At 41.9% G+C, this 14,402-nt stretch overlaps 1 protein-coding gene across 4 annotated transcripts in view; it reads right to left on the bottom strand.

Annotated features, from left to right (window-relative positions):
• Positions 1–361: 361 nt before the first annotated feature.
• Positions 362–14,402, bottom strand: part of palm2akap2 (PALM2 and AKAP2 fusion) — a 66,572-nt gene continuing 52,531 nt past the window's right edge. For 2 of the 4 annotated variants that reach the window (XM_088281083.1, XM_088281084.1), the window contains 8 exons: positions 11,670–11,891; positions 7,860–8,222; positions 6,677–6,775; positions 6,491–6,592; positions 4,958–6,362; positions 4,240–4,418; positions 3,855–3,893; positions 362–2,633 (listed from right to left, as the gene is read on the bottom strand). In XM_088281083.1, coding sequence (XP_088137209.1) covers positions 2,514–2,633; positions 3,855–3,893; positions 4,240–4,418; positions 4,958–6,362; positions 6,491–6,592; positions 6,677–6,775; positions 7,860–8,222; positions 11,670–11,891 — 2,529 coding nt within the window. In that variant the 3' untranslated portion in view covers positions 362–2,513. The remainder of the gene's footprint in view (positions 2,634–3,854; positions 3,894–4,239; positions 4,419–4,957; positions 6,363–6,490; positions 6,593–6,676; positions 6,776–7,859; positions 8,223–11,669; positions 11,892–14,402) is intronic. The other 2 variants (XM_088281085.1, XM_088281086.1) reach the window with 2 other exon arrangements.

The following is a 14,402-nucleotide window of genomic DNA, read 5'->3' as shown; positions in this document are numbered from 1 at the left end:
ACAATAACGAAGTCATATGACGAAAATAAATGTTTCTATGGAGAAAATGGATGGGGTAACCAAAGTATTGCTAAAAGCTGCCACTGTTGTCCTCCAAACGAAATTTCATTTATTACTGTCAACATTGTAAGGACTGAAATGTATTGATTGCTTTGAGCAAGTAGTTAATGAAGTGACCAGTATGTATGCATACCTGTAAAAAACAGTATCTGTCTTTATCAATCGTTACTTATGACCCATTTTTTTTTATGCAGGAGTTGATTAATGAGCTAATTGCCAGTAATTTCATGGGATCCAGCAATTAAGAATCAGCTATATTCTGAATCACTAAGCACACAAATAACCACTCAGAAAATTGTCAGGTTTTGTATTTAATGAGAAAATATTTATAATATGTATAATAGGCGAATAACTGTGAGCCGTACACGTGCTATAAAGTGGAGCACAATATGAACATACGAGTGGTTAACATAAGGACAGAGGTTATAATCTCGATGGTAAAATTGCATCGCCAGACACTGAAGTGAGTCTGAGGGTGAAAACCAAGCTACCAGCTTTTCAAAAGATAAATAAATCATCTCTGCATCAAGAATTCAAACAACGAAAGAGCTGCAATTCATCCTGTTAACAATGCTGTCATTGTGATTTCCAAGCACATTCAATGCAGCTCATGTGAAGCACAATCAAGGGATGTTGTTTAATTTGACATTGGGAGTCCTTAGCTACATTAAACAACCCCCCCAAAAAAACGTTTTTGTTGCTAAAATTGATCAAAGTCAAGCGGAAGAAGCAACTGATGCTCTGAGTCAGTTTGAATAAGCCAATAAAATTACCATACAATGCAAATGATTCATCTGGGAGTGCAGTTATTTTTTAACAAAGCCACACCAACTAATCACGTGTTTCAAATACCTTTTCAAAAACCTCAAAATAACCGATTTTTCAACACTTGGCAGGATTAATTTAGCCGTTTGTCCTGCACGTGCGTCGTATTGCATTAGCCTGACCTCAACAGGGACATGTCATTTAAATATTTTTCATTTAATATATTATTACACGTGCAAAAGCAATGATAGAGAACTTGTGAAGCATTTTTTTTTGCTTTTTTTCACTTTCACTCCTGGTTGCTTTGACAGAGCAGATTAAAAAAAAAAAAAAACTTTCCCATTACGTCAGCATCTTAAATACAATCAGGGCTTGTTGTGTCTAAATTAGCTCACCATCGTGAGCACACGACCTCAAATTGTGTTTGCATTGCATTGTCGCTGAGCATTTCGTTGAGTGAGTCGTGGGGCAGACAGGTCGGTGTCTATCTGAAGGACACTTGGACAAGACACTCTGGCAGAACAGAATGGTGACCTTTGGTTCAGAAACATTCTCACCATCCTCTTAACATTCGCACGCTTGGGGAGGAAACAATCAGAAAAAAGAGCAAAGAGTAGCATATTCCTGCTACTTTTCAGTTCAAGTGGTATAGAAACACACACTCAAGTATAAACACTCGTAATCAGGATTCATTCCTTGTGCTCTTGTTTGCTATTTTGAACATGAAACTGGGTTTTACATTCATCCCAGATCAATGTCGAGTGAGTTTCATTATTTGTTGTGGAGTGATGAATATCATTTTCTTAAATAGGCAAATTGGTTCTCTCCCAATATTTTTATAAAACTTTTTTTGTTCTTTTAAATATTTGCCATCACTTCATGGCCGTCTTGCAAGTATAATAAGTACACTGGAATAAATGTGCATCAGTAAAATACAACAACCGCCTACAAAAGACAACAAAGCATATAAATGATTTTAGAGGACTGGTATATATACTGCTCAGAAATACCAGATACACAAACATGACCTTTTTTCTTCCTTCCTGTTTAAACCTCACAAAGTTGAAGTCACTAAATAATACTTAATCTTGACAAACTTCTATCTATCGATGCTTCTTCTTCTCTCTATGAATCAAATTACGGCCATACGGGATTGGAGATTAAATCATCACAACTCGTCATGCATTCGAGAATCTAAGGCAGAGGAGGCCCTCAAGATGGAACGCGGCTGCCTCAAGCGAATGCGATAGCTGGAAATCTCGGGAACACCACCTTGTTGTGTGTTGATAATGAATATGTGAGGCCTCATCAACATGCCAGAGTCATATTTTGATTTATTCAGTGGATTATTGGGGGCTGTCGAGCACACAAGACCTTCACTGACTTTCAGGCAACCTTTCAAAAGAAAATCTATAGATTCACGTTTCCTCCTATGAATAATTCGCACCCACAACTCCAAATCTGGCCTCTTGAATGCAAATCGTCCTTTTGCAACACTTTCCTTTCGTCTCACATACTCGCATTGCCTACATTCTCTTACACTCTCAGAATCCACATCCCAAAATTGATACACTTCCTCATTGAGCACCACTGGTCAGACCAGAAGATCATGTGATCATCAGAACACTAAGAATTAAATAAATACTGCTTCCTCTGCCTGTCCTTCCCCGCCCCCTATCATTTTTCGTTCACTCTTCCTCCTCCTCCTCTTCTTCCTCCTCTTCTCCATCCTCATTGGCATAGATACCAGCTTCCCACTTCAGTGCCATGTCGCTTTTCCTCCGGGTGATGCGAGTGGCCTCCAGCACCTGTTTAAAAAAAATAATAAAAAAGGGGAAAATCACTTTCTAGTTCAAAGTTTTTCTTTCGGCAGCTTCATCAAACATGCCTGCTTGACTTCATCATGCACTGTCAACCACAGAGGGAGCTCTTGGTTCACTGGACAAACTTTCACTCGCTACCACGAGGCAAGGGGAGTGGGGACACATTCCATCCGATTTTCTATAGCACAGAACCTTATTAAGGTCGCGGATCCATACAGACAAACCATTCACAATTAGTGTCTTCAACGAACCTAAAATGTATTTATCAATAAAACAAAGTTTTCTATGACATTTTAGAGAGATTAATCACCCCCCCACACACACACACACATACACATACCCCCCCCTTGACTTGACTATAAGAAAATATTTAATCACATGTCATGCTTGATGAGGTGGATCCCCGACACACACACACACACACACACACACAAAGGTGCCAAGGCCAACACACACAAGGGCGCCATCAAGGACCACAAATCGGAATCCATGTTAAGATAGCGGTGGATTCATGGTCTGCGGGACATTTGATGACTTTCACAACACTCAGTTTGCTTGGATAATGATTACGGATGGGGGTGGTTAATCGATAAATTGATTGTGAACAAGTTTGCCTTTGGATATGGCAAACTAAAACTGAAAGAGTCCCTATTAAATGACTTCATGGTGCCGGACGGTCGATTTATCGCAGTTTTATATCGGCCTGATTAACATTAAAAATGCTGTGCCACATTTCCTACTAAAGCAACAATTGTGCTGGACAAAGATATTTATTTGTGTTAAAATAACCAACAAGGAAACGTGATCCCTGACTACTGAATGTATTTGTTGGTTTCATCTTAGTCTACTGTGAGTTCAGTGAGGTGGAGTGGGTCGAAGTGTTTTTTTTCCAAATCAACAACAAGCACATGCATGAGCAACACCACATAACAGTGAAATCACACACAGACCTGGGACACATTTTGCTTTGACACATTTCGTATTCATTATCAATCATCAACTAAGACGACAAACAAATGTCTACGTATATTGCAGTGATCTCATGCCGGGGAGACTGAATAAAGGAATCATCACTTCATAGCAGATTAGTGATTTGAGGCGAGCCCAAATTACGCTGATACACATTGACCTGTTTTAGATACAGTTGAGTGCTTCCCAGGTCTGCGAGTAAAAGTAGTGATCCGATTTTTGGTGTGCGTCAGGTACCTCAGTGGTTACCTCATTAGCCAGCAACAAACGGGCATACTGAGCGACCAGCAGGAGAGAAGCAACAGTACACACAGTCAACACGTCACAATGGACAAAAATGGTGGACAATAATCTTACATACTGTATCTAAAAAAATGGGATATGAACAGTTTTATTAAAAAAAAACTTGGAACAACCCCCAGCCCTATGGTGGCTTACTTTTACTTCAATTTCCTGCTTCAAGGCCGGGAAATTTCTGTTTTGCTACCGTATTGGCACATGCTGACTCGAAATGAAAGTGAAGCCCGAGAAATGACGAATCCAACACAGTCCAGAGATCATATGTCATTTGGCTTGTAGCCTAATACACACTTGACGTTGAATACATGCTAAGAATACTTACACTGTTGTCCTCCATCTTCTCTCTCCTTTTCACCTTGTGTGTTTCATAGTCTTCCATGAGTGTCTGCATGAAGTTTTTGGGTCGAGAACCTCCGGAGTCCTCACTGCCGGCGTCGGACAGCGCTCCTTCTGACGGCGAAGGTGAGACAGGTGGAGCCGGTCGAACCTTCTCGATCTTTCCTACGGCGCAAAAAAGTGGAAGTGGGTACATGAAGCACGCAATCAGGTCGACACACAAACTTCTTTCCGTATCATCAGGGGTCGCCACTGCGATGAACCCTCTTTCAACTCTCCCTGTCCTCTGCAGCATCTATCTTATTCTTCAATCATATAAGTCTGAAGAGTTTTTTCCTCATCCTGTCCATCCTTGCAAGGCATAATACATAATCCAGTCCTTAGCAAGGTAATAATGATTGTTCTAGACGAATTTGGAATAAATTTAACAGTATTTTATCATTATTGTGGCTGCAGTTTATGCTGGCGTCGAACGGCAACGCAACATACAAGAAGCTATTTCCAATATTTTGGCTCTCAAGCTGATGAGAATATCAAATTATATTTAAAAAAATATTTAAACTTGTGTACTCCAACAAAAAAAGGTCAGATCAAATCAAACTGCATTATTTTACGAATTTGGAATCCTCTACCAACTCTGCATGCTATGAGTTCCACCTGTGCTAGTTAGTCAACCATCGTGTACCAGGTGTGCTTTAACTCACCCGGTGCCGTCCTCGATGTCAGTGTGAGTCTCGTTGGCAGGCTGTTGCTCTTCAACTTGTCTGCCGGGGATATGGTGGTTTTCCGCACCCCTGTTCTTGCAGGAACTTGAGGAATAGCAGCAGGTTGGGCTTCTCTCTGTTTCTTCAGTTCCTCTTCTCTCTGTTGAGCTGCTCGGATCTCCTCCTCGATCATGGACAAGGTTCGCTGTTTCTTGGAGCGAAGGCGGAATGGTCCGCTTGCCACTTCCGCCTCAGGGCTTTTTGTTGCCGCCGCTGTACTCCGCAGTTCGGCTGCTTCGGAATACTTACTGAAGTAGCTGAACTCTGATTTTTCAGGGCTTGGAGGGGAAGGGGGGCGGCAGACTGCGGCTGGCCTGGGAACGTTAGCTGTGTACGCAGAACAAGGAGCCGGAACAGCAACTGGAGCTGAGGAAGCAAGTGCTCGGGCGTAAGAAGACTGGATCTTGATCCTTGGTCCTCCCACTTTGGGTCTTTGTGGAGGAGAGATAGGCTGAGAGGGAGTTGGAGATGATTGTGATGACTCGGTTGGACTGAATGAGGGTGACTGTTGCTGCTTCTCTTGGAAAGGAAGCTGTTCCTCTGGCAGCCGATCTGACTGAGGGGAAGGGTTTGATGTAGCAGCGCTGGAGGAGACAGGTGACTGCAGATGGTCAGGTTCCCCAAAAGACAGTGGGGAGGAAGATACTGGCACTGGACTAGTTGTTGAAGCAGAGGATGGAGACACAGGGCTGCTCATTTGTGAAGAATCTAAGTTTGGGAGAGATGACTGCCAGTCATCGCCGTTTGTCGAGAGGGCGTTTTGGATAACATTTTGGACAAGGACTTCGGCTTGGTATTCCAGCTCGTCTTCTGCTGCGCTACCAGTAGTTCGCCCGTTGACTGGCGTAGTCGGCTGAGGGGTGGATGGTGACACCGGGGTAAGCGGTAGTGGTGTCGGTGGAAGTGAGGCCCCACTGTCTGAAACACTATCCAAGCTAAACACTGTTGTGTCCTGCGAGCGGACCGATAACTCTTCCAATCCTGAGTCTGACTCCTCGGGATGATAGCCGTGGGGAAACTCGCTCTTCCCTTCCTCCTCATCACTTACATTTGTCATTACAGCGCGGACACTGGTAAATTCTCCTGCAATGCCTTCATCGGACCAGGTCACATGACACTCGCCAGTTTCTGTAACAATGTTGCCGCTCCCATGGTTGCCCCTTGGTACGGACTTGGAGAAAGGTCTGGCAGAGTATAAGTGAGGAGCTATGGAATTCTTGGTCACTTCCGTTTGCAGGAATTGCTTTCTGGCAGATGAGAAGTCAATCTTTTTTTCCACAATGTCTTCCTTCCTGATTAACTCTGGGTCAAAGGTAACCAGCGTGGGAGGTCCAGTGACTTGCGGCTGCCATTAGGAACAAGAAGACTGAAGTCAGAAAGTAAGTCAACAAATTCTTAACATGAGACAAAAATCAAACACGGTGGAAATTGCATGCGATACAGGGCTCATTTCTCATGTGTACAGTCTGCTACCTGGCTGTACGTATACGAAGAATTCTGCTTCTGTGTTTTTCTCTCTTGGTATTTTCGCAGAGACTCAAGCTGTTCGGGGTCCAGCTGCTCCTCCAAAGGAACCTTAAATAAATGGTGGGAATGAACCAAAGATCCTATCAATGAGTGCTTCAATACTACAAAAATAAACATTTAATCGTTGACTACCTCTTGTGGAGGGTTCCACCAACGTTGAGCAATGCCAGGGTTTTTCTTCACTGCCTGGTCTCGGATCAGTTCCTTACGCTCACGCTCTAGCTCCTGCACCTGTTGGACGGGCAATGATCACAAATGATACATATGCATGAGCTACATGTATAAATTAAAGTACGGTCCAGTACGCTGTTGGTACTGCTGTTTTCCCTGAAATCCATTTCAGGTTGGTTCAGTTTAGTTTCCATTCTAAAAGTTGGAAATATCTTCACTTGGAGTGACAGAACAGAATGGTCGGAGAGAATTTGCTTTGTGCATTTAGCTGAAATAATTGTCATTGGAAAGAGGAGAACACCAACATGCCATTTTACAAAATACAGTGGATTGTGATGAAGAGATGTCAGGGCAAAGTCATGCACCCTTTTGGATTCTTCTTATTTACCCTCAACAATGTGAAATTGTGACGGAACAGCTCCGTCAATAAGGACGGTACAGCATGGTCCCGGGGGACGCAATTGCGCACACGCATGCACTGCACATTCCCATACTGATGCATTCAATTCCATCCTGCGTAATACATACGCACCCACCTGGCACCACATCAATACCACGTCAGTCACAGTTTTAATAGATCGACCGAGGGTGCACACTTGGTAGTTTTATTATGAATGGAAGCATACATGGACACACACACCCGCGCACGTTCAATTTAACACTCACCAGTCACGAGACGTGGCAGACAACAGACACAACTTCCGCCTTTCTTAAATAAGTTTGTTTCGCGCGACAATTATGTCAGCTGATGGGGAGGGGCGAATCATATATAGAGTGAGTTGTTTGGAAAGAGGTGCGGCAGTGAAGGTAGTACTGGAGAGCATTTTGCAACGTAGCTGACATGGTAGTTGTGGTTGAACTCCATCCAGTGGTTTTGTAAATATATAGATAGACACCCTTATTTTTGTAAATTACTATATCTTCACTTTTTTCTGGGTTTTTGGACTTTTTGGGGTCTTTTCACTGTGTTGCACTTTGGAAGGGGTACACAATAAACACCACTGTTGCACATATTCTGGCTACGCCATTTGTTTTGGAGGAGGTCGTAAAGGAACCCGCGACAGAAATGCAAGCTCGATTGGAGTTTAACACGCCACACACTTGCGGTTTCAGAACCGTGACAGCTGATTTCATGAAAAATCACCTCATCTGGATTCCGTCTCCTCGTCACTCTGACCTGTTGCTCTTCTCCGGGCGTGAAGAGTTTTGCCGGCCTTCTGTCCTCCTGAAAAGCTCTCAGCTCAAACTTTGCCCTGCTGTGGCTCGATTCCTCCGTCGGAATGTGCCCGTTGGTTTTCACCCCGGATTCATCCTGATGTAGGAATGTGGTTTGTCTTTGCCCCTCCACAACGATTGGCTCATGGCAACCAGGAGAGGAATTGGACACACACACAGACGGATACGTTCCATCTATACTGATGGGTTTGGCGTATGCAGACGGGGAGGAGTTTCCATTAGTGGGTGTTTCTGAGGCCGCATCCAGTACCTGATCCAGGTAGCGGATTTCCTAAGAACAGAGGAGATAATAAAAGATCAAATGTAATCTTGTGCTTTAACTGCAATATCCGTGCAGATGTCAATGATTAACATTTCTGGAAATTGTTTTGCTCTTTAATAGCTAATCAAGCCAGGGAAGATTGCACATACCACCCACTTGACTACAGGACACGGCTGTATTGTAAATGAACATACTTGGGCAGATTTGTTAAACTCAGTTCATGAAACAAACAAATTTTGATCCCGAATTTTTTAATCATGTTGTGTCTAACAAATCACATGCATCATTCCAACATGCAATGAGACCAGATTTACAAACCAGAACAAGTAATTAAATCCTGGTTTTGTGCTTTGACATCTTCTGCGCCTTGCCACAAAGTAAAGCCAGATGCCAGACCGGAGGAAATTGTAGATGATCAACTTTATTTTTCTCAATGAGCTGCCCTACAATGGTTCACTCTAGTTTTAAAGGTGAACTAAAATGCGTAATGGCGCAATGTTGTAAGCAAATTAAATTGTTGGAAATGTGATCTTGTGTTACAGGAGTCTCGATCTCTTAAAAAGATCACCACGGTAAAGGTGAAAGGTTTGACTTCACAAATGCTTCAAACTTAAAAGACTGCCTTCGCATTGTGGAACGACCTCACTGACCATCCAGTAGCGTGTTTCATGAATTGTACATTGTGATTTAATGGCAGTCTCTTTCAATTTAATATGTTGTCTCGAATGAGGGAAGCAGCATTTGGAAGGTACCATGTGACAAAGCAGAAGCTACTCATTATTTTCATTGAGGAGAAATAAAGACTCAAATAAAGGACCTGAATGCTCAGCTGCAGTTGGCAAAGGAGCAGATAAACAGTCAAGGACAAAAATTAGCAGATTTCTCTGCCAAGTTGAAGTCAGAGAGGAAAGAGAACAAGATTCTCTGGGACCAGGTGGAATATTTGACCAATGAGATAAAAACTGCAAGTAAAAAGGAGAATGAGGCAAGGGCGGCCTCAGAAATGACAGGAAACAGGGAGCTTTGTGGAAAAGCGTCAGTGGATCCCAAAAGCAGACAGCAAAAATGGCATCAGAGAAAACCGACCCTAAGCGATTGCATTTTATTGGACTCAAGCAATAAGGTTTTTGAGGACACACATCTGCTTTTCAAGGAGAAATGCTTGCGGGGTAAATTGCAGAAAGAAGTCGAAGAAATGCGACAAGACCAGAGCCAGATGGCTCCGGTTGAGTGAATGAAAAAAAAAAAATACAAGTTTGTGATGAAAAAAAGGTTGTTAGCCACGCTACGACTAAACATGACTGCTTTTCATCACAAACTCCGCTGTAATGAGGTGCACCTTTTGAGCGTGAATTAAAAAAAGTCAACAAATATTGAAACTCCAAGTAAAAATTTAAATGCATTGAGAAAATCTATCATTTTTCAAATCCAAACAATTCTAATAAATAAAAAAATAGGTAAATAAATAACTAATTGTTTGGAACAAAAAAAGGGTGGGAATCCTTGAAAAAATAGTTTTTAATTTATTGACCAAAAAAAATTAATTTGTGGATGCCAAACCCGTGAATAACCAGCGTTTGGCTATATGGCAAAGACCGATCAAAGTCGAAACATTTGGGACCACAGACGCCGGAATAACTTAATCAGCTACACGTTGTCATAATGATGTAAGTGAATCCATGGAACTGAGAAAGTATGACTTAACAAAGGGTTTGGATATCCTTTGTATGACGACATCACAGCTCTGTATGCATTTCACATATTTTGTAAATGTGCAAAAACGATACGAACGTAGTAATGGCTGACGGATCAAAATTAGTTCATTTCAAACACTTGACAACAATTCAATTCGACACCTTCATGTGAACGCTCGTGAAAATGTTGTCGCGAGTCAGGGAATTGGCCTGTGGCAGGTATAACTCTGCCAAGCAGAAGCTCTTCTGTGTTTTCAATGAAGAAGGAAAGAAGTCGCTGGAGAACCAAGTAAAAGACCTGACAGCTCAGCTCAAAATTGCAAAGGAGCAGATCAGCTGCCAAGGACAAAAATTAGCAGACTTGTCTGCCAAGCTGAAGTCGGAAGGGAATGAGAACAAGATTCTCTGGGACCAGGTGGAATATTTGACCAATGAGGTCCAAACGGAGAGTAAAAAGAAAGAGGCCGAGGCTAATATTCCGGAGAAACCACATGAAACGGGATACAGTAGCTTTTGGGAAAAGCGTCTGAGGACCAAGATTGTCAGGGAAAATGACTGTGGCGTCTCGCTCAGTGGAGATACACCGCAGCAAGTAAACAACCCGTTTCAAGTAGGTTGTAGGTTTGTCGTGAAGAGCAGCAATACAAGTCCCATGGACCTAAGTGACTCCTTTTCCTCAGGTGATACATTATCCGACAACACAAGTGATTCATCGTCTGATGACAGTGATAAAAAGCATGACAGTGACACGTTATCAGAGGACACGTATGATCTCGTCTTCAACGAGACAATGTGGGGGGACCTAAAGAAGGAATGTATCGTGATACGTCAGGATAATAATCAAATGGTTCCGGTTGAGTGATCCATATAGTGGCTTGGCGATAAAACGTCCAATTCTTCCATCTTGGATGCAAGAGTAAAATTTTGAAAATTTGACGAGGCGAACAATTATGTTGAAATAGCTGTTAAGCTTCAAGTGATCTTTCCTTTGAAAGAGTGAAAAAAAAATGCAGTTTTAGCAGAACATGATAAAAATGTTATGTGTTTTTGATGTAACGTTTGTCATAAAAGCTCATACATGTGTAAATGTTATATTTAAAAAAGGGAAGTAATGTAGTGTTGTTTGTTTCTACATTGCTTTTATGCTAATCATTGCCTCACATGGATTGTTGCAATATAATATTTTGTATTCTGAATTTTCGTAGCACTTATTTATTTATATTTCTATACATACACACACACACACACACATATACATATATATATATAAACATATATATATATATATATATATATATATATATATATATATATATATATATATATATATATATATATATATATATACACACACATATGCTATGTATAGAAAAAGTCTACACACCCCAGTTGATATGTCTTTTTTTTTGTGGTATAAAAATTAGACCAATAAAAACAATAAATCATTCCGGAACCTTTAGCTATTACAGCGTGATAGAAAAAAAAACTAAAATTTAAATCATTTTCTGTGTGGCTGTGTTCAGAATTAACCAATGAATGACATTCCAACTCTTGTGAAATCAGCACATTCCTCCGCCATTTAAAGTGCATCTGCTTAACTTTGGTGTTTTAGTAGGCTTTTTCTGTCATTTTCCGCCGATTCAGAATATGTTTTTATGGATTCAGATAAAATCATGGCATCACTTTTCCAGGCATGACTTTACATGCTAACTTTGAGAGTACAAACTTATATACGTACAGTATCTGGTGAGAATTTGCATACCTGTTCTACATCGCTGTCAGATGTCTCCACCTTCACCTCGACTGCGCTTTGGCCTTGGACGTTTGATCTGCTGAGGCAGCCACGCTGAATCTGCTGGCTCTCCACCTCCATGATGAGCGGTCCGTCAGTGATGATGCTGACTGATTCCTGGAAAGTGACACTCTTCAAGGCTCGCTCCTTCGGTATTACGCCACTCACATCCTCGGGTGTCTGCCACGATTTCTGTGAAACAAAACAAAATGAAAGACGGAGAAACAATTAAAAGATGCACTTTGTAAGTCAATTTTAGAAACCTGTTAAGGTAATACTGTAAGATCCGAGGTGTTCATACCTACTCAGACATGAGCAGTGTTGCCTGATTCAACCACTGAGTGGAGCCAACACCTCTCGGTTGACAAGCGTGAGACTTCTTAATCGTCAGTTTATGACAACCTTGTCTGCACTGTATGTAAACTAAATAGTGGCTAGAAATAAGTCCCCTCATTGAATTTGTCTGTTTTTCTCGCGTGCAACTGTGATGATGCAAGTTCACATCATTTTGAGCACTTTCAGCACTTATAGCAATATCATGCCCAGCCAGTCATGAAATGCTTTCAACACAGTACGGTACGAGTGAATATTAAAGAACGGCAGCAACTTTGTTCCACTGTGTATTATTAATAACATTTAATTCAGTTTTCCCCTTTAGATCAAACTGTGATAGATCCTCGACTCTGGTTTTGTATCCAACACATTTAAGACCTGACAGAATCCCAGTTGTGGATTTTTTTCATTCACTTCGGAACACAAACAAACAATCCCTGTTGTTTTACTGCCTTGTGTCCTTACACTTGATTTCTCGGGTTTGTTGACTTTCACAAGAAAACGTGTTGACTTGTTCTGTGTACGGAGCTTTAATGAGCATCACCTCAGTGAATTGGGTCCGTGTTGGGTTGAGATTTTGTGTTCAAATGATGCTCAAAAACGTTTGGTTTAGGACCCAAAGCAAGTGCATCAATTTTTTGCAGTTTCTCTCTGTCAATTGTGTACTGTAGTGTTGTTGACCATCTATTAGTGGTTAAACAGGTGTTTTGATTGAGTTGTTTTTATATATCATGTCATTTTTTGATCAATACAAAAATTAAATGTTCAATGTTATCAAAATGTTTGTGTGCTGGGGAGGAAGCAAATAACTAATGTAGAACCCATCCATTATAATAATATAATAATATTGCCTTTATTAGTCCCACAATCGGGAAATTCGAGATTCGAACCCAGGCCTCCTGGGGAGACTGGGTCCTGAACGCGGCGCCTTAGACCACTCGGCCATCCATTATCTGAACCGCTTTTCCTCACGAGGGTCGCTGACGTGCTGGAGCCTATCCCAGCGGTCTTCGAGCAGTAGGCGGGGTACTCCCTGAACTGGTTTCCAGCCAATCACAGGGCAGGCAAAGACCAACAACCATTCCCACTCACAATTACACCTAGTGGCAGAATCGAACCCAGCACCTCTATACTGTGAGGCCATCGTGCCGGCGCCTAATGTAGTACTTGAAGGTAAAATTAAAAACTCTTAAATAACTGAAAAAAGGGAGGTATTGCCTCAAAGGAACAGGCTTATACCCCTTCGTTCCCTTTCTTTGATTTGGCTCGTGTCCATTCTCCTGCTGAGCTCATTCTTCTCCTTCCTTCCTACTTTCTGGGATTATTAAGGAAACAGTGCAGTCACATGGTGGATTAGAAACGCTGCTTTTCCACAACACCGTTTCTCTGTCATACACTTAACAACAATCTCCTATAAAAATATCTTCTTGTTCTCATAACTTTTGAGGACAAATTGATCCCTGGGGGGGCAGGGGGAGGGGGGTATCTTGGTGACCCATTTTGCTCAGTCATGTGAATTATCATCCCGTCTAATGAAGCGCAATGGAATGTCAAAAGAATTGGTGTTAGCAAAAGTCACGCAGTCATTGTAGGATAATATTGCACGGATGCAAAAAGCTGCCAGCTGTTCACTAAACTCTCAGTGTGAACACACAACAAAGGAGCATTTGGAGCGAAAGAGGTGGCAAACGTACGCAATGCCAATTCAATCTAGAACATCCTACAAGCATCGTGAGGTTATTCCTGTTTATAGAGAGTTATATTTCCTAGATTTTTACGGCATCTAACTGGAACAAATGTTCCTGTGTTCCCTCGGTCTATTTTTCCACAGCTTCACAGCACATAATGAGCAGTGAGGTGCAGCCACACCCAAAGGTTACAGCGACACGATGTGGGGTGCGCAACGCTGTCATGATGGAAACTTTTGACACCAACTGAGTGCTTTGGGAAGCATAAAACCAAACATTGCCACAACTTGTAACAATTTCTCAAGGAGTGTCTTTGACCCTCCTCCGCCCTTGTCTCACATTTGAATATCGACAATTCAAATGAATTTACGCCGTTGATCGTATATTGTGGTTGACCACTTGTGTACTTTTAGAGCGTGTGTGTAGGAGGAGTGCGTATCCATCAGACAGAAGAAGAAGGATATCCTGTTACTGCCTGAGGAAAAGAATATGACAGGAATGTCTCATATGCAATTTTGCCGCAGAAACATAATGGATGGGGGGTATGTTGGTGTGTGTGTGTGTCCGTGCGTGTGCGCGTGTCCCATTGCACAGCAGGTGTGTGTCCATGCGTGTTTGTGTGCATGAGGTGAGCTGACATTCCAGACATACTGCAGCAAGCTCAAAGTTCCAACACTAATGA

The sequence above is a fragment of the Idiotropiscis lumnitzeri genome, chromosome 18 (genome assembly GCF_059441095.1).
Source record: "Idiotropiscis lumnitzeri isolate Australia: NSW breed Sydney's pygmy pipehorse chromosome 18, RoL_Ilum_1.0, whole genome shotgun sequence".
Lineage (NCBI taxonomy): Eukaryota > Metazoa > Chordata > Actinopteri > Syngnathiformes > Syngnathidae > Idiotropiscis > Idiotropiscis lumnitzeri.
The sequence above is the reverse complement of the archived record's forward strand: the minus strand, read 5'-3'. Positions and strand labels throughout refer to the sequence as shown.